This window comes from Sapajus apella, unplaced genomic scaffold, assembly GCF_009761245.1.
Source record: "Sapajus apella isolate SASKATOON/1434 unplaced genomic scaffold, GSC_monkey_1.0 scaffold160, whole genome shotgun sequence".
Lineage (NCBI taxonomy): Eukaryota > Metazoa > Chordata > Mammalia > Primates > Cebidae > Sapajus > Sapajus apella.
Genome location: NW_022437100.1, coordinates 1,720,485 through 1,745,034, shown reverse-complemented (window position 1 = coordinate 1,745,034; position 24,550 = coordinate 1,720,485). Strand labels below are relative to the sequence as shown.

The 24,550-nt window shown below is 55.1% G+C and overlaps 2 protein-coding genes across 6 annotated transcripts in view; one reads left to right on the top strand and one right to left on the bottom strand.

The window, feature by feature from the left end:
* SLC16A8 (solute carrier family 16 member 8) overlaps positions 1 to 1,520 on the top strand; it is a 6,643-nt gene extending 5,123 nt beyond the window's left edge. The window contains exon 6 of the mRNA XM_032266606.1: positions 950 to 1,520. Coding sequence (XP_032122497.1) covers positions 950 to 1,266 — 317 coding nt within the window. The 3' untranslated portion in view covers positions 1,267 to 1,520. The remainder of the gene's footprint in view (positions 1 to 949) is intronic.
* Positions 1,521 to 3,807: 2,287 nt separating this feature from the next.
* Positions 3,808 to 22,432, bottom strand: PICK1 (protein interacting with PRKCA 1). Of its 5 annotated transcripts, none has more exons than XM_032266602.1 (13): positions 21,611 to 22,432; positions 21,345 to 21,442; positions 19,813 to 19,924; positions 15,621 to 15,749; positions 12,814 to 12,880; positions 11,513 to 11,602; positions 9,354 to 9,407; positions 8,442 to 8,504; positions 7,580 to 7,713; positions 7,104 to 7,196; positions 6,033 to 6,083; positions 5,071 to 5,215; positions 3,808 to 4,631 (listed from the first exon to the last, which is right to left on the bottom strand). In XM_032266602.1, the coding sequence occupies exons 2-13, from the start codon at positions 21,383 to 21,385 to the stop codon at positions 4,363 to 4,365; spliced, it is 1,248 nt and encodes a 415-aa protein (XP_032122493.1). In that variant the 5' UTR covers positions 21,386 to 21,442; positions 21,611 to 22,432; the 3' UTR covers positions 3,808 to 4,362. The 5 variants fall into 5 exon arrangements, with proteins under 5 accessions (XP_032122493.1, XP_032122495.1, XP_032122496.1 ...); XM_032266604.1 differs by having other exon boundaries at positions 21,709 to 22,432; XM_032266605.1 differs by having other exon boundaries at positions 21,762 to 22,432.
* Positions 22,433 to 24,550: the final 2,118 nt, after the last annotated feature.

The window sequence follows — 24,550 nt, the reverse complement described above, 5'->3', positions numbered from 1 at the left end:
AAAAGACAGAGAGACTTTCCTGAGTATGAAAGTAGTCTGTGCAAGTGATAGAAGCCTTGAGAAATAGAGAAGGAAACGAGTCACCGGCCCCCAAGCCCTGCCTGTGCCGACGAGAGCTTGGTCTGAGGTGCTCATGGGCCTCCTGGGACAGAGGGGTAGGAGGACTAAGCCAAGTCCCTGAGGACCAGGGCGTTTACATGGAAACAGCAAGAGGCGGAGGCCCCCAGGAGGGCAGAGCTAAGCCCAGGGCCCCCTCCCTGCTCCCACCCCAGATGCCCCACTGCCAAGCAAGTCACAGGCCACTATTTTGTTGAGGCATCCCCTCAACCCTCTGATTAGCCAGGTGTGGTGGCATGCACCTGTAGTCCCAGCTACTCAGGAGGCTGAGGCAGAAGAATCACTTGAACCTGGGAAGTGGAGGTTGTAGTGAGCCAAGATGGCGCCTGTCTCAAAAAAAAAAATAGACATGAAATCTATTTCCTCTATGCATTTATCCTCCTCTGCTGGCATGTCACACCTCCTCATTTTTTTTTTTTTTGAGACCGAGTCTCACTCTGTTGCCCAGGCTGGAGTGCAGTGGCACGATCTTGGCTCACTGCAACCTCCACCTCCCTGGTGCAAGTGATTCTTCTGCCCCAGCCACCATAGTGGCTGGGACTACAGGTGCGTGCCACCACGTCCGGCGAATCAGAGGGTGGAGGGGACGCCTCACCAAAAGCCCCATATCACTTAGGCAATTGAGGTGCAGGAAGAGCAAGTGACATTTTTCAGGTTTCAAATGGCAAAATCCACAGGGGTTTTACACCTATAAAACAGGAGTAAAGAGTGGGCATGTGTGTGTCACCATGAGCCTCACCAAGTCAGTGGCACCACCCTTGACCTGAGAATGCAGGGAAGTGAGGGGGGGACCCCACAGATTCTTACCTCTGCCTCCCGTCCCCCTCCCCAGGCCGCCTGGTGGATGCATTGAAGAACTACGAGGTCATCTTCTACCTGGCCGGCTCTGAGGTGGCCCTGGCCGGGGTCTTCATGGCCGTCGCCACCAACTGCTGCCTTCGTTGTGCTAAAGCTGCCCCGTCAGGCCCAGGCACTGAGGGCGGAGCCAGTGACACTGAGGACGCTGAGGCCGAAGGGGACTCTGAGCCCCTGCCTGCCGTCGAGGAGGAACCCAGCAACCTGGAGGCCCTGGAGGAGCTGAGCCCTCGGGGCGGGCCTACGGAAGCAGAGGTGGAGGCAGGGCCAAGCCTGGCAGCCGAGTCTGTGTAATTCAGGGTGCACTGGGTGGTGTGGTCCAGTGACTTGGGAACGTGGCCTCCTGCCTCAGAGGGCCTGGTATGCTGGGAGGCTGGCCTGGGGTGGTCACTCCTGGGGTCCACGTCTGGGCTCCAATTGATCCCCTGGGTGTCCGGGAACTGCCTCCCTCATCTGTTCCACAAGCCCCGCCAGGCCCCAACCCATCACCTGTGAAGCCGCTATGGAGCAAAAGGACATTGTTGATAAAGCTCAGCTGAACAACAGAAGGTTCTGTTCCTGCGCCTCTGCCCAGGATCTGGCTGCCACCTGAGTTGGGGGACAGGGAGGTGGGAGGGAGTCTGGGAGGTTCTCTCTCCAGGGCCCCTAAGCTGGTTTCTAGGCGGGCAGGGTTGGGAGGAAGCGTCAGAGATGGATGAAGAGAGACCCATCATTCCCAGGTGTCTCTACAGACAGCTGGATGGGCACGGGGCTGGGTGGGCACAGGGCTCAGGGACAGTGAGCCCAGCCCCACTTCTCAAAGCTGTCTGCCGAAGCCTCCCTTGCTGGCATCTGCTGTTCCCCGTGGAAGGGATGAGGGGTTGGGAGCAACGGGCTCAAGGCTGGGGGCTGCTTGCAGGCGGTGGGGGGTGGCGAGCAGTCTAAGGATCAGGGTCGGTTTGAATCCCAGTCTGGCTGCCTTCTCTGCTCACTGGAGGCTGAGCACACGACTCCACCCCCGTGGGTCCTGGGGAGGGTGGGGCCAGGCGCTCAGTAACGGCATGGGCCCTGTTGTCTTCCACGAGGTGGCCATCCCTCACCTTCCCAGAAGGCATCTGTTCCCCTAGAGAATAAACCTGGGTATCCAGGGCAAGGGGCTTTTGCTCTAGACACTGTGCTGGCAGCCTGGTCATCTGCTGACTCTGGCACCTGCCTTCTCCCCACGGAGTGTCCCAGGATCTCCCTCGTGCTTTGACATCTGACCTGCACTTGGGTCCAGGTGCACAAATCTGGCAAGCCGAGATCTGTTCCCTCTACGTATTTATCCTCCTCCCATACATCACACTCCCTTTTATTTTTTTTGGGGGGGGGGTGCAGAATCTCACTATGTTGCCCAGGCAGGAGTGCAGTGGTGCAATCTCAGCTCATTGCAACCTCTGCCTCCCAGGTTCAAGCGATTCTCCTGCCTCAGCCTCCCAAGTAGCTGGGATTACAGGTGCCCATCACCACGCCTGGCTAATTTTTGTATTTTTAATAGAGATGGGGTTTCACCATATGGGCCAGGCTGGTCTCAAACTCCTGACCTCGTGATCTGCCCACCTCGGCCTCCCAAAGTGCTGGAATTACAAGTGTGAGTCACCACACCCCCTTTCTTTGCCTCCCTTCAAATCATGAGTGTGAACAGGCCCCTGCAGAGGAATCTGCCTTTCCTCTGTAAACTCCCCTCACCTTCCAGCCCAGCCCACGATGACCCCTCCCCACTGGTCCCTACAGGCCCTCATTTTCCATTCGGGCCCCAGGAAGGTCTAGGGAGCCCTGTAGATGCCTGGCTGGCTTCTGCTTATACTGCCTGGGGCTTCCTCTGCGTCACTAGAGCAGCGACTGTGTTTGACTTTATTTAGCCAACACTTAAGAGCGCTTGCTCTGTGCCAAGCCCTGTTCTAAGCCCTCTCCAGATGTTCATTTAATCATCCTAACAAGCCATTGAGGTAGGTATCATACTTCAGATAGGGAAACTGAGGCCCAGGGAGGTCAGGAACTAACCCAGGCTGTCAGTTCCAGCCTGTGCCCTCAACCTCCACTCTGGCTGTCCCCTTCTGGGAGGGGACCCAGGTGGGCTCCTGGTGACAGCCGGCCCTTCCTCCATGCGCCACCCCTGCTGAGCCTCCCATTCGGGTTTCCGCCCAGCACTGCATGCTCAAAGCTGATGCAGAACCCTTCTTCCATCCTGGACCCAGCCCGCCTGGCACACCCTCTTGCCCCCCTCCCATTCTCAGGATGGCCATATTCATCGTCCAAACAGGGACACGTTAGACTGACAAGGGCCACCATGACTGATCACACCAGGCCTGGGGCTGGCCAGGAGCAGCAGAAGCGGCTGCCCTGTTTCTGCTGCTCTGCACACTCCCCAAGCGCCTCTCCCACGGCCCCTTGGGAACACGGGCACACCGGCAGTCAGCACCTGCCCCTTACTGCCTCCCACACTTGGGGGCTCAGTCACCCTGACTTAGTGTCTGCCCTCCCCTTCCCCAAAGAAAGGTTTATTTCCTGTCAGAAGCACAGAAAGGTCACAGATTGGTGGGGGAGCAGGGGGCGGGTACAAAAGGCTCCACAAAGCAGAAAGTTTTGGAGGCAGGTGGCAAAGTCGGGCTTTCAGGACACATCGGAGTTAAGTCCCACTGTGTCCAGGTCCCGACACACAGTGTGGCCTTGGGCAAGATGTTTCTCTGTGCCTCAAATCCCCAGCTGTACGGGGACCATTGCTAGCCGTGCAGCACTTTGGTGAGGCATAAATGACGCATAGCAAAGGCACCGTCAATAGACTTGTGGGCGGGGGGTAGATGAGGAGGGTCTGAAGCACCATCCAGGTTTGTGTTTATTCAATACAGGCCCAGAGCCCAGCCCTCCTCCAGAGAAGTGGCCGAGCTGGGGAAACAGAATAAATAAAGGCCGCGGAGGTGTGATGGGGACGGGCCGATCTGGGGCGAGGCGAGGGTGTCCCGGCGACATCGGCCCCAGCCCCTGCTGTCCACCCCCGGCCTCACTCCCGGCAGGCTCTGGGGGCGGTGCAGGTGCCCACAAGGGGCAGGGCCCGGGCTCCTGCCACCTCCAAGCCCTTTTCCTTCCTGCCCTCCCTCTCCTTCCTAAGGCAGGTCCAGAGACCAAGCTCTCCCTCTGGCTGGGGAGGGAAGGGAGGGTGGGGGGCCAGTGTCCAGGTCCCAGGCCGTGACCCTGGTGCCTGCCCTGGGCAGGAGCCCAGGTTCGCTGTGTGAGGACAGAGGAAAAGGGAGGCAGGCGCCCCAAGCCAGCAGGCCTTTATGCGACGCCCCCTTGAGCAGCAGCCCTGCCTCGTTCCCAGGCTCCGTCCTCCCACACACCCTGCCCCCGGCACCACATCCATCCTCGGGGCACTCAGGAGTCACACCAGCTTCCACCCTTGTCCAAGGGCCCAGCAGCCCCGCGTGTATCCCTGGACGGCTCCCCAGCAGCCGTGTCCTCCTCCTCCTCCTCCTCCTCCCCGTCGGTGAACTCCTCCTGGTTGAGGCCGTAGGCCAGTGTGGTGTGCGCCAGGTCCACCTCGATGGGGAAGACGTCAGCACCCCGAAGCACCGTGTAGCAGTCGTTGTAGTACTTGGACATGGTGGACACGAGGCGCTGCAGCTGGAACACGATGTCCTGGACTGGGGTGGGAGGTTGGGGCGCAGGCACCAGTCGGCTCTGGCTACCCGCCTCAGGAAGGACACTCTCCCAGCCCGCACGGCCCACCTCTCGCCAGCCCTGTGCTTCCCATTCTGGTACTTCCCTGACCCCTCATGCCCTGGCAAGGGGCAGAAGCAGGGGCCGCCCAGCTTGGAAGAACCCAGGCCTCCTAGCTCCCAGTTCAGGGAACACAGGAGGCTGCAGGGTAAATGGATCATGGACTGCAGCCTGCGGAGCCCACATGGCACAGGCCAGCCCCACCCAGGCCAGACTCCGGGCAGGTGGCTGGGCTCCTGCAGGGGCTTTACATCTGGGCGGTGGTCTGGCCCTGAGGCCTCAGGTGAGTACCTTGCCCCTCTGGGCCTCAGTTTTACTACCTCTGAAATGGAGAGAGGATGAGTGGAGAAGGGCGGTGCTCACCGTGCTTCTGGTCCAGCAGCTCCATCTTCTCCAGCACGTCCTTGCGCATCTGGGAGAAGCGGGCGCGAGCCTCCTGGCGGCAGCGCAGGATCAGGCGGTACTCGTAGTTGCCAGTGCTCACCCGGTAAAGGGGCTCGCCTAGGGCCTGGGGTGGGGGTGGGACAGGAGGGCCTGCTCAGGGACAGCCTCACACCAGAACCGAACCACCCTTTCAAAGCCACAGTGGTTCCTGAGACCTCACTTCTGAGATTTCAGTGTTCCTTAGAAGTGCTCAGAGATACCTTTGGAGGGAGGAAAAAGCAACAAAACCCAAACCTTTGCCACATTAAATAAACATTGGCCACAAGATGGATCTCGACAGCAAAAACATCAAAAACTGCCAGGCGCAGTGGCTCACGCCTGTAATCCCAGCACTTTGGGAGGCTGAGACAGACGGATCATGAGGTCAGGAGTTTGAGACCAGCCTGACCAACCTGTCTCTACTAAAAATACAAAAATTAGCCAAGTGTGGTGGCGCGCACCTGTAACTCGGCTACTCAGAAGGTTGAGGCAGGAGAATCGCTTGAACCCAGAGGCAGAGGTTGCAGTGAGCTGAGGTGGAGCCGCGATGGCCCCACTGCACTCCAGCCTGGGCGATGGAGCGAGACCTCATCTCAAAAAAAAAAAAAAAAAAAAATCGAAAACTTAAAAGTGCCTCGTAGGAGTGAAGGAAATCCGTTTTTCGCTCCAAGAGCCTCACAGACTCTGGGGGGCAGTGTCCTGGGACAGGCAGAGGCAGTAGTTCCACGCCTGGTGGCCAGCACCCTGAGGCTCAGACGGACTGGAGAGGATGGCCCCAAATCGCCAGGAACAAGAGTCCAGCCAAGTGGCAAAGGTTTGGGTTTCTCCCAGGTTGGCCCGAGCCACCTGCTATCCCTGGCAGACCAAGTGGGGAAGGTAGGCGCCCTCCCTCCAGCACTCACGACACAGCTGTATTCCTCGTCGTCCATCTCCTTCACCTTCAGGCAGTACGACTGTGTGGGACAGGTGAGGTGTCAGAGTGGCTACCCCCACCCCACATCCCCAGCCCCACCCCCATCATCCACACGCATCCAGGCAGGCTGGCAAAGGTGCTCAGGGAGGCCCAGAGAGGGCAGCGGCAGGCAACTGAGGCATGAGGCGGGGGATGGCCAGGGCCTGAGGCTTTGGTAGCCCAGAGTTTACCAAACTCAAGGCCCAAGAGATGCTATGGGAAAAAAAGGGATCTGCGGTCAAAGAAGGTTAGGAAGACCCCTGAAAATTCACACTGCACATGGGCCTATCAAAGGCTCCGATAAGTCCTGCGGCAAAGGAACCTTGGCTTGCTTAACGGAGGATTTTCTCTCAATTTCTATTCCTTTGACCATACCATTATTATTATTACTTTTTTTTTTTTGAGATGGAGTCTTGCTCTGTCCACCCAGGCTGGAGTGCAGGGTCTCGATCTCGGCTCACTGCAACCTCTGCCTCCTGGGTTCAAACGATTCTCCTGCCTCAGCCTCCGGAGTAGCTAGGACTACAGGTGCACACCACCACAACCGGCTGATTTTTGTATTTTTAGTAGAGATAGGCTTTCACCATGTTAGTCAGGCTGGACTTGAACTCCTGACCTCAGGTGATCCACCCACCTCAGCCTCCCAAAGTTCTAAGATTACAGGTGTGAGCCACCCTGTCCAGCTGACCACAGAATTATTAAATATAAAACTCACAAAGGTTCACTGGCACCCACTTTACGCTCATGCACCTAGTGTAACTCATTGTTTAAAGGCAATAAACAAATCCCAAGGTGTCAGTATGCACAGAGCCAGAGCCGTGCCCACCCAGGCTCTCTGACGCTTCTCTGCGTGGTGGCAGCAGGGCTTCGGCTGCACCTCCCCAGGCCCCTGGTCCCACACCGCGAGCAGACATGCCGTAGGTTCTGGCCAGCCTTGCTTGCCAAGACGTGGCTGATGGAAAAGGGGCAGCTCTCCGGGGGGGGCGCTCACTCCAGCGGCCCAGGCGCCTGGACTACTCACCAGGTACTCAAACTTCACGTCCAGGTACTTCTTGATGGTGAGGCGAGTGTCCGGGATGGCCTTGTTGAGGTACGTGTTCAGGTCTGTCAGCATCTGAGAGAGTGGGTGGATGCTGAGGCCCTCACGGTGGTAGGTGCCAGGGTGACAATAAACATCAGTGATGTGTCACCCCTTCAGGTGGACTCGACTGTCAGAGCCAGACGGTGCCCCCGATGCCTTCTCCCTCCCAAGGATGAGAAGACTAGTGCCAGGCCCAGGGAAAGCTGTGACTTAGTGGCGAGCCAGGGTCAGAAGCCAGCCCAGAGGTCAATGTCAAGGCCCAAGGAGGCACAGGGACTCACCCACAGTCCACTGTGTGGTGACTGTGCCAGAGGCTGCACCCAGGCGTTTGGACTCCAGCACAGGTCCCTCTGTCTGCCACACTGTCCCCTCCCTACCCTCACACGCCAAACACACACGTGCTCAGCAGGACCTACCGGCTTGATGGTTTTCAGAAGCCGAATGCCAAACTTCTCGATGCTGCGGTGGGCATCGGCAAACTTCACGAAAGCCTCGCTTGCAGCCGGCTGGGGCTCCCGCACCCCGATCACGGAGAACACATCCCCAAAGGCTGCATGACAAGTTTCCCTTGAAGGCTGCCCCTACCTGACCTAATGGAGAACCAGGGGTTTTGGGGGAGTAGCAGGGCAGGGGGCCTGGCAGGCTGGAGGCCAATGTCTGCACAGGATCTACACCTTCAAGAGAGCTGGTCTAAACTCCCTGAAGGAGCTGAGTCTACACCCAGAGGAAACTGGATTGACACCTCCAACAGCTGGTCTATGCCCCTAAAGTCCTGCGTGCACACACCAAGGGAGTTGACCCTCATTCCCCCGAGGGACGAGTGAGAGAAGCTGGGTCAGGACTTGAGGCGGTGGCTCTGCCTGGGGCAGAGCACTGGTCTGAGTGGAGACACCTGGGTTCTAACACCAGCTCCACCCCTTGGGAGCGGTGTGGCCCTTTCCTCTGTCTAAGCTTCATTTTCCACAGTAACTTGGGTCAGCTGCAGCTGGCCTGCCCAGAGCTACAGGATTGTCAGAAATATAAATAAGTAAGGGCCTGTGCACTGCCACTGGCAGTGAGGAGACAGGGTGGTGCCTGGTCCATGGCTGTGGCCCTTAGGAGGCCAGCTGGTCCAGATGCCCGCACAGGTCCCCATCACTACATCTCAGCGCCAGGGACCAGGACCAGCCCAAAGCTGGCCTGAGGTCAGGCGCTGAGGGTCTGACCCACCTCAGCATGCGTGTCAGAGGCCCCAGGGATCACCCAGGGTCATGCTGCAGGTTTGGGGGATGCCATTACCCCGGTGAGTCTGCGACAGCTCATAAAAGGCCCGTAGGAGGTTCTTGGTGTGCTCCGTCATCCCTATGGGAAAGACCGGGTGAGGCAGAATAGGGACACACAGCAGGGACTGCACTGGCCCAAGGCAAGACCTCCAAGTGCCTATGCCACCCAAAGCCTCCAACTCCCCATGCCACCCAAGGCCTCCAAGTGCCCACGCCACTCAAGGCCTCCAAGTGCCCACCCCACCCGAGGTCTCTGCTTGGCCCTGGTGCCCTGCCTTTGTCCACCGCCCAACTAGGGCCCAGGGGTAAAGGCTCAATCCAGCTCCACCCATGAGGAGCCTCTCCAGACAGGGGCGCCAGGACTTTGTAAGATGCAGGTGCATACAGCCTGCTGTGGGCTTTAGCCCTGGGAAAGCATGGGATTCTGGTGGACTCTCACTATGTTTACAGGTGCTATTCTCTGAATTTTTATGGGTATGAGGGTTTTTTTGAGATGAAGTCTTGCTCTGTTGCCCAGGCTGGGGTGCAGTGGTATGATCTCGGCTCACTGCAACCTCTGCCTCTCTGGTTCAGGTGATTCTTGTGCCTCAGCCTCCTGAGTACTGATTACAGGCACCCGCCACCATCCTTGGCTAATTTTTGTATTTTCAGTAGAGATGGGGTTTCACCATGTTGGCCAGGCTGGTCTCGAATGCCTGATCTCAAGTGATCCACCTGCCTCAGCCTCCCCAAAGTGCTGGGGTTGCAGGTGTGAGCCACCACACCTGGCCCCTGGGTTATTTTTAAATTCAGAAGAAGTATGTATTCTTAAGAACTCTTAATGCCCATGGTCCTAGAATCCTAGGGTGCCAGCACCCCCACTGCCATTCTGCTAAAAGCATGCTCCCTGGGGTAGAGCCAGTGCTGGGACGAGGCTGCCCCCACCCACCTTTGTACAGCTCGGCGGTCCGCTCCAGCTCCTCTAGCCTCTTGACAAGCCCATCTGTGGGGACCCAGAGAAGAGGGGAGGTCAGCAGGCTCGCAAGCCACAGGAGGCCCAGGGCCAGGCTGGGGAGGGGAGGGGATTTGGCATCTCAGGTCAGCTGGGTTCAAAGGTGTTTTGTAAATGGCTAGGCCTTCCTCATGGCCAGTGGAGGGTTCTTGCCTAGCAGGCAAAGCTCCCGCACTTCTACCACAAAGCCTGCTGGCAGCTGGGGAGGAAGGCCGGCAGGGGCCATTGGAATGGAGATGGAGCAGCCAGGTCTCTAGTACAGGCAGGACGTGGTCCCTGCCTCCCAAGCACACAGATGGTTCAGAAGGGGAAATGCAACTTGGGGAGGGAGGGGGAAACTCAGGAAGGCTGAGACAGCTCACACTGAGAAGAAGCCTTGGTGACCATATCCACTGGCTTAACTGGTGTTTCTTGAGCACCTACTATGTGCCAGCCACCAGGTCAAGCTCACTTTGAGCCAAGTCTTGCTCTCAAGGCTCAAAGTCTGGCAGGGGAGCCAGGCCAGTAGCCAGGCAATGAGCAGCAGTGTGACGGTGAGGGCTGCAGGGGAGAGGTGGGGCAGCAGCCTCACCTTGAGGAGGAAGCAGCTTGTCAGGGACGGGCAGGCATTCCAGATGGAAGGGTGGGCAGAAAGCTAAGGAGCTAAGCTAAGGGCCAGGGCAGAGGCGCTATGACATTTAGTGCTCCTGCTGACCCCATATGGGACATCCACCCCAGGAGGGTGAGGCAGATGCGCACCTCCCCACCAGGAGCCACCAGAGAGTAGGGGCCCTGTGTTGGTGGCCTCCTGGCCCAGCCATGCCCCAGGACAGCAGGGCCGGGCCTTGAACAGCGCCGGCAGCCACTGACTGAGTCCCCGTGCTATGAGCTGGGCCTGCCGAGGGCTCCCTACACACGTCTTGGTCCCTCCTGTCAGCCATGGGACAGGGACAACTCTCTCCATTCACAGAGAAAACCAAGGGACAGGGAGGCAAGGTGGCCTGCCCAAGTCACACAGCCACCTGTGGCAGCTGGGTGCTCTCTGCTCACAGCCTCCTGTGCTGATCCGGGTCAGGGTTTTTGAGCAGAAGAGGGGAGGTGCACAGGCTGTGTTCAGGCCTCTCCGGGCAGGGAGGTGGCTGTGGGACAGGCTGTCAGGGGAGGAAGGGGCACTCTGGAGGTCTTGGGGAGGCTTTGGCCCCCAGTGGCCTCCAGGCCTGGGTGCCCCAGAGCCTTAGTGCCCTGCCAGCCGGCAGGAAAGGAGCCATGTAAGCACCATGCTGTTGTTTTTAGCTGGGTCATGGGACATCATGACAGCTTCAGTTTTAGAAACGCTATTTCAGGCCAGGAAAATTGCAAGGTTTGGGGGGAAAAACACAACAACCAGTTCTAATTTCATCTCAACGGCTGGTAACTACAGTAACAGGGGTTTATAGGCACCAGGAGGCTGGAAAGAGCAGCCGCCACTTTTGTACACCATTTGGAACGCGCTGAGACCCCACCCCCACTTTCCCAGCCAATAAAGCCTGGTGTGCCCAGCTAAGCCTACAATTCCTACAGGTATTTATATCTACCCCACACGCACACTGCAGAGCTGCTGCTATTTTTAAACTTGGACTGGCGACGGTAGGAGTGGGACTGAGTGTTTCGTTGGCCACCCCGGGGAGGGAAGGTGTGCGCGCATGTGTGCATGCATGTGTAAGTGTGCGTGTACACGCCTCCCCCATCGCCTGGGCAGCCACCTCCCAGCCTGGGAGGACAAGGGCAGCAGCGCCACCTCCTGGACAAAGGAGGCACGAGGTGGGCAGCAAGAGTGCTGGCGTGAGGGGTAAGGGGGCTGAGGGCAGTGGTTGAGGCACCTCCCCACACGGAGTCTGTTTCCCCATCTGTGACTTGAGGGACGCTGGCTAGGACAGCCCAGCTGACAGCTGTGGACACTCCAGGAGCTGGAGAAGCCTCTGGGGATGCAGAGATGGTGACTTCTCAGCTCCAAGGGCAGAGGCTGGGTCATGCCCGTGGGACCCACAGCAGCTTGGTAAGGCAGCCACGGTGCCCCTCCCATCATCCCAGCATGGGCTTGAGTCCCCGGGGCCCAAGCTGGGTGGGAAGGGACTCACCATTGCACAGGATGGCCCGGCTCAGGCCCAGAGCATCTGCGGTCCCTGAACTCATGTTCTCCACCAGCCGGTGCTTGACTTTCTTCAACACTGAATGGGGAATGAAGGACCTGGTGAGTGTGTGGCTGCCCAGAGGCCATCCCTGCCTCCAGCCTTACCTCCATTCACAGGGAGCACCCCAAGGGGGCAAAAGGGCTGCTGGGGGTGGCTCTGAAATGGGGAGTGTCCCTGTTCCCTTTGCTTCACAGAGCTGCTGGCAGTCTGGGCCGAGTTCAGCATGAAGTGCTTTGCCCAGGGCCTGCTGCGTGACATCAGCTGGTGTCACTGAGAGCCCAGTGCTGCCCCGGCTCAGTTCGGGCTGATGGAAGCCAAGAAGGCCTCTTCCCCTCCTCTGTGCCACATCAGGACCTGGGGTGTCCCATACAAGGGGGGGAGGAGAAGGGGGGCCGCTGGGCTGATTATGTGAAAGCAATGGGCCTATCAATGACCATGAACCTTGGACCCCAGACTCAATTACTGCATATGAGCAGCTCAGTCCTGGGAAGGGACCTGTGTTGGAACCAAAGGATTTTAGAGGAAGCTCCGGGACAGGTCCAGTCTGCCCTGAGTCCCTTGGCCTCTGGCTCTAGGGTGTGGGAGAGGATTGCTGGACTCTGGAGCCGAGACCTGGGTGTGCACTCAGCAGGGGGCTGCAGCACCCTCTCTGGGTCTCAGGCTTGGATCCATCATGTGAGGCAGCCGGTCCAGAGGACTCGAAGCTGCTCTCCAGCTCTTAAGTCTTAAAGTTTCTACAGAACCACGGCTCAGCCCTTCTAACAGGAGGGAACTTAACCCAAGGCGTGGACCCTCTGCCCATAGCCTGAGGTCCAGTTCAGATCCAGTCTCCCTGGGAGCTGACGGCAGGAGGGGCAGAAAGGGGCGAGGCTGTGCTGGAGGGCATGAGGTGCCAGGCCAGGGTTGGGCTGCTCTCCCTTTATGATAAAGGGCAAGGCCCTGGGCCATGGTGAGCTGAGGTGCTGGCCTGCAAAGGACAACCCTAGGGCAGCAAGGTCCCAGGAGAGGTGGCCGAAGCGGGGAGGTGGGGGTGAAACACAGGACAGTGAGAAACCAGGGACAGATGCAGGGACAGCACTTTGGGTCCTCCCAGGCCTCTCGGATTTGCTTGCTCAGAAGTCAGAGCCCACAGCCATGGATGCTCCTGTCATAAGGGGGAGGCCATGGCTGGCTGCGGCACTTCTCCTTCAGGTGGGGGCCTGTCCAGGGGGGCTGCTGGACACCTGTCACTGCTCGGGCCGGCTTACCAATGTCCAGGGACATGCCCTGCTTGGGGTCCGCCTGCAGCTTGTTGTAGTGGATGGTCACCTCCCCCTGCAAGAGCAGCACACACAGACTTGTGAGGGGCTCCAGGCCTGAGCCCCCTCCCCGGCAGCACTGTTCTGAACTAAGAATCCTAAGGCCAAAGCCAGGCGCAGTGGCTCACGCCTGTAATCCCAACACTTTGGGAGGCTGAGGCGGGCAGATCACTTGAGATCAGGAGTTCAAGACCAGCTTGGGCAACACAGCAGCCCCCTGGTGAGTGCAGCTCTCAGCTCCCAGGTCTCTCAGCTCCAGAGTCCAGCAAGCCTCTTACTAAAAATACAAAAATTAGCCGGGCATGGTTGCACATGCCTGTAATCCCAGCTACTCAGGAGGCTGAGGCATGAGAATCACTTGAACGGAGGAGGCGGAGATTGCAGTGGCCTGAGACTGCGCCACTGGACTCCAGCCTGGGTGACAGGGCAAGATTCTGTTTCAAAAAAAGAGAATCCTAAGCCCCAGTAAGGAACCAGGCTGATAGCTGTGACATGGCCCCACTTTGTGACCATGTCTGTTCCCAGGTCCCTCCTTTCCCACTCTACGTCCAAGCCCTGGGGAATCCGTGGAGACAGGGCCAACATGGAGCCCACAGCCTGGTGGTCTCTGATGTCCTGTGTTTCAGCCAGGTCAGACTCTCCTTCCCTCCCCACGCACACAACACTCCACGCCTTTGCCGTGTCATTTCCCTACACCAGTTATTCCCTTCTCTGCCCAAACACCCCCATCCCCAGGAATCCCTCTACTCATTCAACAGATACATCTCAGCTTGCTCTGTGCCTGGTGCTAGGGCGCCAAGGGGAAGGGGCAGGGGCAGCCCCAGACCCCCAAGGCCAATTTGATCCAGGGAATTATGCAAACTGCATTCTAGTGACTGCTCAGGAGACACAGGCTTCTCCAAAGAGGACTTCCCTGAGCACAGGAGGCCACTGTTTTCACTCCCATTCTTGCAAACCAAAAGCCCTTGAACTTGGGACCACATTCATCCAAATATAAAACAGGATTTAAAAATCAAGTCCCAAAGGGAAACCAAAATGCAATCAGTCAGAGATGGGGTGTGACTCGCTCCCCCAAAATGCAACACAGCCGGGCTCAGGGGCCATCCCACACAGAGTAGCTGTAGGCTAACAGCAAGCGGGCTGCAGTGAGAGTCGGACCCGGGCTCCAGTTCAGCTGTGTGACCACAAGCAGGTCACTCTCCCACTCTGGACACCTGTAGGATGCGAGAGTAGGCTTGGTGCAGTGGCTCATGCCTGTAATTCCAGCACTTTGGGAGGCCGAGGCGGGCAGATCACCTGAGGTCAGGAGTTTGAGACCAGCCTGACCAAAACGGAGAAACCCCGTCTTTACTAAAAATACAAAAAAGTTAGCCACACATGGTGGCAGGTGCCTATAGTCCCAGCTACTCGGGAGGCTGAGGCAGGAGAATCACTTGAGCCTGGGAGGCAGAGGTTGCAGTGAGCCGAGATCACGCCATTGCACTCCAGCCTGGTCAACAAGAGCAAAACTCCATCTCAAAACACATTTAAAAAAAGATGGGAGAGGAATCCCTGCCTACACACAACTCTGCCAGACGGAGACCCCCTGCACCTGTTCCCGTGACCAGCTCCTCTGCCTAACAGGTCATGCTGGGGGCAGTGATACCCAGACCATGTGCAGTGGCAGCTGTAGTCTCAGTGAACCTTGTTGCTTCCTTTTGTACAACAGAGCTCTGAGCCCCTGCCCCAGGCCGATTTGTCCAATGGCTAAAGGGGCTGGAATAGGAGAACATGCAGGATTGGAATCTTCCTCCCTACAGCAAGGAAGGAGAGTAGCGGGGATGACGCAGGAGTAGGGCGGGAGGATAAAGGGAGAGGATGGAGCCGTGGCTGGCCTGGGTTAAGGCAGGAAGGGGGCTGTCAGGGGTGCTAGAACCCGGAGGACGGAAGTGGAGCAGAGGGAGAAAGCTGCAACCCTTGGCCAAGCTCAACTCACAGTGGGGACCCCTGCCCCCGAGACTTTTAAACCACCCCACAGCTGGGCACTGCCTCCACATCAGTTCTTTCATAGAACTGGTTTCCTGAGACTTGCTAGCAGCCTCATTGCTAGGAAATGGCAAAGGGGCTGCATGCTTGCTTCCAGAGAGGCCAGGATACTGTCTGCATTCCAGGAGGGAGGGTCCCTGCAGAGAGGCCGGGGCCTGGAGCAGCAGGAGTGGGGAAAAGCCGAGGCAGGCAGCGTGTGACTCTGGTCTGCAGAGCAGATCAGCTGGCGTGGGAGGGAGGCTCTGGGTGTCTATGAGCCCAGGAGGATGCACGGGATGAGAAGTTCCTCCAGGAGGGGAAAGGGCACTCTTCTTTCCCTCTTAGCCCTCCCAGGCCCAGTGTGGCCCGGCTGACATTATTGGGTGTCTACTGACCTAAGCAGGATCACCTGGAACTTTTAGCTTCAGCTCCAGCGCTGACTGGGGACACGTGGGCTAGCCCTGAGGCATGGTTCCTAGTCTGTCAGCTCCCCGGGAGCTCGCAGGGACCTTGGGGTCTTGTTGCCCACTCTCTTGCCGAGGTCCAGCACAAGTCCTGGAGCATGATTACTATTTACTGAATGGATGAGGGATGGATGAGGGAGGCTGGAGTGTGACCCTGACCCTGATGTGCCAAGGAAGGGGGCGGTGAGGGCTGATTCCGCTTTCCAGGCCTGCTGGGACCTCTGGCGGCCTGGAGGTCTAGAAGCACGTGTGGCCGCCTCTGGCCACTCCCTCTGTCGCAGCCCTTACCTTCACCTCCTGAATCATCTTCGCCACCTCCACCTTAGTTTTCCCTTTGATTGATCTGCCATTGACGCCAGTGATCTCATCCCCAGCTGCCACTGTGCCGTCCAAGGCTGCTGGGGTATTGTCAAATACCTGTGGATGCAGAAGGACAGCGGTGGAGAGAAACAGAGGACTGAGATGCAGCCCGAGAAGACACCCCAACCACTGCCCGGCTCTGCCTTCCACTCTACCCTCTGCTCTTGTTTTTTGAGAAAGGGTCTCGCCCACCTGGGCTGGAGTGCATGGCATGATCACAGCTCACTGCCACACTGAACTCCTGTGCTCTGGCAATCCTCCTGCCTCACATAGATAGTCAAATGATTTTTGACAATGGTGTCAAAGAACGTTCAATGGGAAAGGACAGTCATTTCAACAACTGTATGTGAAAAATGAAGTTGACACTTAACCTAACACCATATATAAAAATTAACTCAAGGCCAGGCGCAGTGGCTCATGACTGTAATCCCAGCACTTTGGGAGGCCAAGGCAGGTGGATCACCTGAGGTCAGGAGTTCGAGACTAGCCTGGCCAACATGACAAAACTCCATCTCTACTAAAAATACAAAAATTAGCCAGGCATGGTGGTGGGTGCCTGTAGTCCCAGCTACTCAGGAGGCTGAGGCAGAAGAATCGCTTGAACCTGGGAGGTGGAAGTTGCAGTGAGCTAAGATTGCGCCACTGCACTCCAGCCTGGGCAACAGAACAAGACTCTGTCTCAAAATAATAATAATAATAATAATTAACTCAAAATTGATCTCAACTCACTGCAACCTCTGCCCTCCAGTTTCAAGAGATTCTCCTGCCTCAGCCTCCCAATTAGCTGGGATTACAGGCACACGCCACGACGCCCAGCTAATTTTTGTATTTTTAGTAGAGACAGGGTTTCACCATGTTGGCCAGACTGGTCTCGAACTCCTGACTTCAAGTGATCTTCCTGCCCCAGCCTCCCAAGGTGCTGGGATTACAAGTGTGAGCCACCACGCCCGGCAGCATCTTCTTCAGTCTGTTTTCCACTCTGTAGTCTCTCCCCCTGTGCCCTCCTCCTGCCCCTCTTCTTTGGATTCCCCCATCTCAGGGGTCCCTCTCTTGGTTTACTCCCCTGTCTCCTGTGGAGTGAGCTGAGATAATACCACTGCACTCCAGCCTGGTGACAGAGCAAGACTTCATTTCATTTAAAAAAAAAAAAAAGAAGATGGGAAACTGTGGAAAACATACTAAGAAAACAAGAAGTGCAATGAAAAAATAAAACAGGAAATTACCCCCACCCTCTCAAAAAAGAAGAAAAGGCTGAATAGAGAAAAGAAACAGAATCCTCAGAAAGTTAAACATTGAGCTGTTTCAACTAGAATGAGAGCTCCGCAGAGGTGGGATCTTTGTTTTCCTCACTTTCTTGTCCCTAGGGCCCACAACAGAGCCTAGCCTCTGTTGTACTAATATTAATTTAGCCAAAAATGGAAAAATAACTATGTTGTAAAGGTGGGATGAGAGGAAACAGACTGGTCATGGAAAGAACTGAATTCTCATCTACCGGATGAGGCAAAGGCAATAGATATTTACAAATGATAGATCAAGAAATAACAGGACAAGCCAAGCAAGGTGGCTCATGCCTATAAGATCAGCACTTTGAGAGGCCAAAGCTGGTGGATTGCTTGAACCCAGGAGTTCGAGATAAGCCTGGGCAAAACCCCATCTCTATAAAAAATACAAAAAAAATAGCTGGGTGTGGTGGCACCTGCCTGTAATCCCCAGCTGCTTGGAGGTTGGGGAATCACCTGAGTCTGAGGAGGCTGAGGCTGCAGTGAGTCATGATTGAACCACTGCGCTCCAACCTGGGCAACAGAGTGAGACCCTGACTCGAAAGGATAGGAACAACAGCGTCCTATTGAGAAAAATGGAAGCTCACACATGAAGAAATGGTGAAGCTGGTGAGGTGCACAGGGGAAGGGCAGTGGATTGCTATTATTTGACACGGGCCTTTTAATGCTCTTGACTTGCTAGAATCAAGTTACATGGCACTTTGATAAAAACAAAATTGAATTTTAAAAAGTCAGTTCTATTATTTTATTGGCCAGTGGTTCACACCTGTAATCCCAGCACTTTGGGAGGCTGAGGTAGGCAGAATCGCTTGAGGCCAGGAGTTCGAGACCAGCCTAGCCAACATAGCTAAACCTGTCTCTCCTAAAAATACAAAAATTTGTTGGGCATGGTGGCATACGCCTGTAATACCAGCTACTCAAGGGGCTGAGGCATGAGAATTGCTTGAATCCAGGAGGCAGAGGTTGCAGTGGGCTGAGATCACACCATTGCACTCCAGCCTGGGTGACACAGTGAGACTCTGTCTCAAAAAAAAAAAAAAAATCAACTCTACTATTTTATGATGTGTGTTCATTCTAAGCAAACCTGCCCCTGAGGTAGGGAGAGGGAGGTGGCGAGAGGCTGAGCAGGCACATGGCCAGGAGGCCAGGCCTGGGGAAGGCCTTGCTGATGCCTCCGGGGTCACCGGAGGCCAAATGGCTCAGGAAGGAGGCAGCATGTGAGCAGAAGCAAGACCAGGCCAATCTGGGAATCTGTCTTCGAGGCCTGGAAGCAACTCCGTAGCAAGATCCTCACAGAGGCCAGTTTCCCATCTGCCACCAGCTGAGGTTAGAACAAGTCTTCCTAAGCCGACAGCAAGGTCACTGACTTTGATGAGCCACACAGTGAAGCAGGCCTCACAGCAGGCCGGTCACCACTCCTGAGTTACAGTGCACAGAATATCACCAGCACAGCTTCCTCTGCAAGGGACACAAGAGTGTTCCTTACCACTGACACAGCATCTGGGAAAATGTACAGCTGCCTGGAAAATTACAGCAGCTACTGCCTAATGCATGTTTTTGTCTTTTGTTTTTTTGTGTTTTTTTTGAGACAGGGTCTCACTCTGTTAACCAGGCTAGAGTAAGTATGGTGGCATGATCTCGGCTCACTGCAACCTTTACCTTCCAGGTTCAAGCGATTCTCTTGCCTCAGCCTCCCTAGCAGCTGGGACTACCGGTGTGCAGCACCATGCCCAGTTAATTTTTTGTATTTTTAGTACAGACGGGGTTTCACCATGTTGGCCAGGCTGGTCTCAAACTCCTGATCTCAGGTGAACCACCCGGCTTGGCCTCCCAAAGTTGTTGGGATTACAGGTGTGAGCCACTGTGCCTGGCCAATGCACATTTCTGGGTTTTTCTTGTTTTTGTTTTGTTTTTGAGATGGAGTCTTGCTCTGTGGCCAGGCTGGAGTGCAGTGGTATGATCTCAGCTCACTGCAACCTCCACCTTCTGGGTTCAAGCAATTCTCCTTCCTCAGCCTCACGAGTAGCTGGGAATACAGGCATCTGCTACGATGCCCAGCTGATTTTGTATTTTTAGTAGAGACAGGGATTCACTATGTTGGCCAGGCTGGTCTTGAACTCTTGACCTCATGATCCACCCGCCTTGGCCTCCCAAAGTGCTGGGATCACAGGCGTGAGCCACCGTGCCCAGCCAACGCACATTTCTTAAATGCTAGTGTGTTATGTCGTTTTGTTGACTTTTCACAAGAACCCAAAGACGCTCATGTCTACATGTCTTAAAACCCCACTTTCCAGGTGATGAAACTGAGGCCCAAAGAGGTTAAGTGACTTGCTAGTAAGTAGGGAAGAAGCTTGCATTTGACCTCCGGCCATTATTTCATAGAGTTCCTATGACACTTCATTTGCTAGAACCCAAGGCTGGTGCTTTTGTTGATTCAATAGTCAATTTCTTTTTGTATCTAATTTTTTTTTCTTTTTTTAACTTGGCTTGTCACCAAGATTTAATAGTCAATTTTTATTGCAGGTCCACTATGTGTCAGGCACTGTACCTGGTGCTAACTGCAGTGAGAAGGCAAACCAGGACACTGTCCTCTGCAAAGAGTCTACTCTCCTAGACAGAGGACAAATAACAAGTAATAAGCACTGAGAAGGAAAAGAACAGAGGGACACAGAGGAGAAGATGGGCCAAACCAATGCAGCGCAGTGCTCAGAAAGCCCCTCTGAGAGGGTCAGACCTCAAGAATGAGGAGTCAGCTATACAGCGCGGACAAATGAACCTGCCTTTGTCATGCCCAAGTAGGGATGTACCTTGAGCCATCCCCCCTCCAAAGCGCCCAGTACCTGCACGATATAGAGGCAGGGACAGTACTGGGCTCCTCCTCCAATGCTGATCCCGATCAGGTTCTGAGCATCCTTCTGCAGGGTCACCTTTCCAGGCACAGTCGGGATTCCGCTAGAAAGAAAAGCAAGCAAGGCTGACTCCCCTGGAGGAAGGATGACTGGAGGGGGTACGCCCCCCCAAAACTCCTGAGGGGCTCCATTGGCTGCCCAGCTTTTTCTCTCCCTTGGATAAAACAACAGCACTTTGCACTGAAACAGGCACAGTTCTTGGAGTTCTGCAGATATGGGATCAAACCCCATCAAATCTGCCATTTTTCAGCTATGGGACTTAGTTTTCTTTTCTTTTCTTTTGAGACGGAGTTTCGGTCTTGTTGCCCAGGCTGGAGTGCAATGGCACTATCCTGGCTCACTGCAACCTCTGACTTACCGGTTCAAGCAATTCTCCTGCCTCAGCCTCCCAAGTAGTTAGGATTACAGTTACAGGTGCCCACCACCACTCCTGGCTAATTTTTTGTATTGTTTTATCATTATTATTATTTTTAAAGATGGGGTTTCACCACGTTGGTCAGGATGGTCTCAAACTCCTGACCTCAGGTGATGCATCCGCCTCACCCTCCCAACGTGCTGGGATTATATGCGTGAGCTACTGCACCTGGCCAGCTATGGAACTTGGGTAAGTCACCCTTTGTGCATCTCAATTTCCTCATCTATAAAATGGGGATGAGCACCCTTATCCAAGTTCTTCTAACCATGCATGGAGGCCACTAACAGCAACCCAATCCACAGCAGGCACTCCATAAAAATAGGTCCCCCTTCTCTTTCATTCATTCGATCTCTGCGATTTGAGACAGGTTCTGTCCTTGTCACCTTATCAGGCATCTAGGGAATATGATGGCCACCTGCCCCAAGGAGTCTTCCCCTGTTAAACTATCCACCTCCCACCTCCTAAATTACCTCTCAGTTTCTACTATGAACTAGCATTGACTGGTGTTTCATGGTAAGTACTTGCACTGATTCGCTTATTCATTCAAAAAACATTTGCTACCAACCTACTGACATCAAGCCCCTTACTAAGTGCTGAGCACAGAGAAAGGCATTGCACTAACTCCTTGATCCGAAACAGGATACATTCTAATGGGAAGACAAATCTAATTTTTGAAAATCTACTAATAACCTATGTTGGGAAGGAAGGTATGTCTACAACATTCCTATTCAACCTTCAAAACCTGGCTCAACTGCCACCTTCTCCATGAAGGTTTCCTTGATCACCCCCGCAGAAGCACTGCTCCATCTGCTTTCTCTCCTTGTCACCAAGTCATGCTAATAGTGCCCTTATGGAACTGAGCTGTGATTATCCCTTTAACTGTCCACAGCCCCCTACAAATAGCTCCTGGAAGAGCAGGGTGCATTGCTGCTTTAGTACAATACCTGATCCACTGCTGAGAAGCAAGGGTTGTGGGACTGGAAAGTCCAGGGAAATAAGGGACTTAGGGTTCCTATGCTCCTGGAACTTGGGGGAATAAAATACTTACAGTTTATCCTCTTCGATGTCATAATCCAAGTCTGCAAACATGGTTCCGAGAGTTGGAACGGGCTGGCTAACTGCCCAGCTCGGTAGGGGACTGGGGAACTGGATCCGGGAGAGAAAGGAGCATAGGATTTAGGGAACCGAAGTGCCTAAATGTCAACACCACTCCTTCCTCCGCCACCCTCATACGGGACAGCAGGGCCCTCTTCTTCCCCTCTGGAGTGGGATGGGGCAGTCTCCGGGTGGGGGGGCTGGGTAGGTGATTCTTACTAGGTACAAGAGGGGACTCCAGGCCAGGATGATGGGCTCAGATCCCAGAGCCCGGCCCAAGGGTCTCCAGTCCCTGGGGAGCTGCCTCTGTTGCTCACCGGAAGCGTTAGTCCTACAGCCGGGTCCGGGCCAGGCTGGTACCTGAACCCACCTGCCGTTCCACCTGGCTGTGGCCGCGACTATCACATCACTTCCGGCAAGACGCGGAAGTCCCGCCTTTCCCCCCGCTGGGTGTTTGCTCCAATCCCTGCAGACAATCCTTCCCTCACCCGCTCCCTAACTTTCGGAACCAAGAACAAGAACAAGTATTGGCAGAGGCTCGCTGTTAGTAGGAACAAGCGGAAACAGAGGAAAAGTCTGGACAGGCTGACAGCGTCTAACCCCGCCCTTTGCCCTGCCGGCGCCGCCATCTTGGGAAGGGCAGAGTTTGTCCCAGCTTCCTCAGCTGCACTCAGGGGCCCGCGCCGGCCCGACGGTTGCCAGGGCAACGAAAGCATCTCTGAGCCGGGGTTACCTCCGGCGAGGCTCAGTGGAGTATAAACCCCGAGACCTGCCCTTTCACCCCTTAACCACCTGGGCCTGTGACTCCCCTACCTAGAATGGCCCTTTGAGGTCCCAGCCCATCCCACTTTCGCAGGCGAGGAAACTTAAGTGCCAAAGAGCGGGGAGTGATTTTGTGCAGAGCCACACGCAGTTGGTATAAGATCTGGATCGTGGCCCCGAAACTCCCGCCGCCTAGCCTAGGGATCTTGGAACATCTGAACACTAAGCAGAGAGCCAGGAGTGGTGTATTCAGTGGATCTTGCTATTAAGGGCAGATTGGACATGCCCCCTTCCCTATATGTGCGTGAGTTTCCCCATATGTAAACTAAGGCCATATGGTCAATGCTTTCTATGGTATATGGTGAAAGATTTCTCACCCCCCCCACCTCCTTCCTTAGTCCTGAAGAGCAGCCACCCTGGGGTCCCACGGAGGGTCACGGCCCCCATGTACCTGAGGCTCGGGAAACGTCATCAATGCTCCCCTGTCGAAGCTTTCTCTCCAGCCTCTGCTGCCACTGCTATTGTGTAAAGTGGATTCCCTGGGGGAGGCTGGATCTCCCAGAGCCACAGCCAGGCCTCCACCTCATCGCGACAGCACGGGGCCAGAGCCATCCAGCTGCCTTCCCTAGCTGCCCCAGGGGCCACGGAGGAAAGATGCAGAAGGATGGATATCCACATATCCCACGGGCGATGGAAGCCCCACCCTACTCTGTCCTTAGGGAGCTAATCTGAGTCTGGACAGATGTGTAGAATGCCGTGATAGCAACAGCCTTCCCACGTGGCCACTGCTGTCCAGTCAGATCACTTTTACAGGGTTTTCAATCTCACCGCCACCCTGTGAGGAGAGACCAAGTCTTGCCAGCCACATTGTGCAGGCAAGGAAACTGAGGCCCAGAGAAGTCTCTTCCTCTGGTATCATAGCGGCAGGGCTAGGGCTGGGACAACCAAGCTCTGTTTCCAGGCCAGAATTTTGGCTTTAAAAAGCAGCAGTCTAAGGCCAGGCATGGCGGCTCATACCTCTTATGTCAGCACTTCAGGAGGCCCAGGCGCACAGATCATCTGAGGTCAGGAGTTCGAGACCAGCCTGACCAACATGGAGAAACCCCATCTCTACTAAAAATACAAAAATTCGCCAGGTGTGGTGGTGCGCCTGTGATCTCAGCTACTTAGGAGCCTGATAAATGAGAATCACTTGAACCTGGGAGAGGCAGGTTGCAGTGAGCTGAGATCAGGACATTGCATTCCAGCGTGGGCGACAGAGCAAGACTCCGTCTCAAACGAAATAAAACAAACAAAAAGCAGCAGTCTCCAAACCCAGGTGTTTTAACATGGACTGTGGTGTGTCGGGCCCATGACCATGCTAGTTCAAGCCCAGGCTCTGCCATTGTGTAGCTGGGAGATCTTGGGTGAGTCACTGTCTGACTCTGAGCCTCGGGTACCTGTAGAATGGGGAAATGATGTCTGCCACCAGGTGTTTGTGAAAGTCAAGATTAAAAGGAGGGGCCAGGTGAGGTGGCTTACGCCTATAATCCCAGCACATTGGGAGGCCAAGGCACGTGGATCATGAGGTCAGGAGTTCAAGACCTGCCTGGCCAACACGGCAAAACCCCGTCTCTACTAAAAACACAAAAATTAGCTGGGCATGGTGGCACGCTTCTGTAATCCCAGCTACTCAGGAGGTTGAGGCAGGAGAATTGCTTGAACTCTGGGTAGCAGGAGTTGCAGTGAGCCAAGATTTCACCACTGCACTCCAGCCTGAGTGATAGAGCAAGATTCCATCTCAAAAAAAAAAAAAAAAGATTAAAAGGAGAAACAGGTGTGAGTGCTTTGTAACCAATTTGCATGCACAGCTGTCACGCTGACCTCAAAACCCCCTACCCACTCTGGCCCCTCTTCCCAGGTGGGGGCAAGATGCCCCTTTTTTCTGCTTCATCCATCCCTTACCTCCAGGCCCCTATCTAATTTGCCTCCTCCCGGCAGCCTTAGCAGACAAGCTGAGCTCATATATCTTGCTCCCTTTCTGAGCTCCTGTTTGCTCTTTGAATCATTCATTCAGCAATTTGCTATGTATTGGCCTTGTGAAATCTCTCCATGGTTTTCCTGAGCCAATTATGTGATGATTAATTTATTACGTGGTTTGTTTTGTCTGGAAAGGTTTTTTTGTCCTTTAAATTTGGGGCTTAGAGCTCATATCTTGACAAATTACAAAATGCTTCTCCCCGTCCCTCTTTTTATTGTGTTCTCTTTCTCTACTGACTTTTTTTTTTTTTTTTTTTTTTTTTTTTGAGACAGTCTTGCTCTTTCGCCCAGGCTGGAGTACAGTGGCACAATCTCAGCTCACTGCAACATTTGCCTCCTGGGCAAATCGATTCTCCTGCCTCAGCCTCCTGAGTAGCT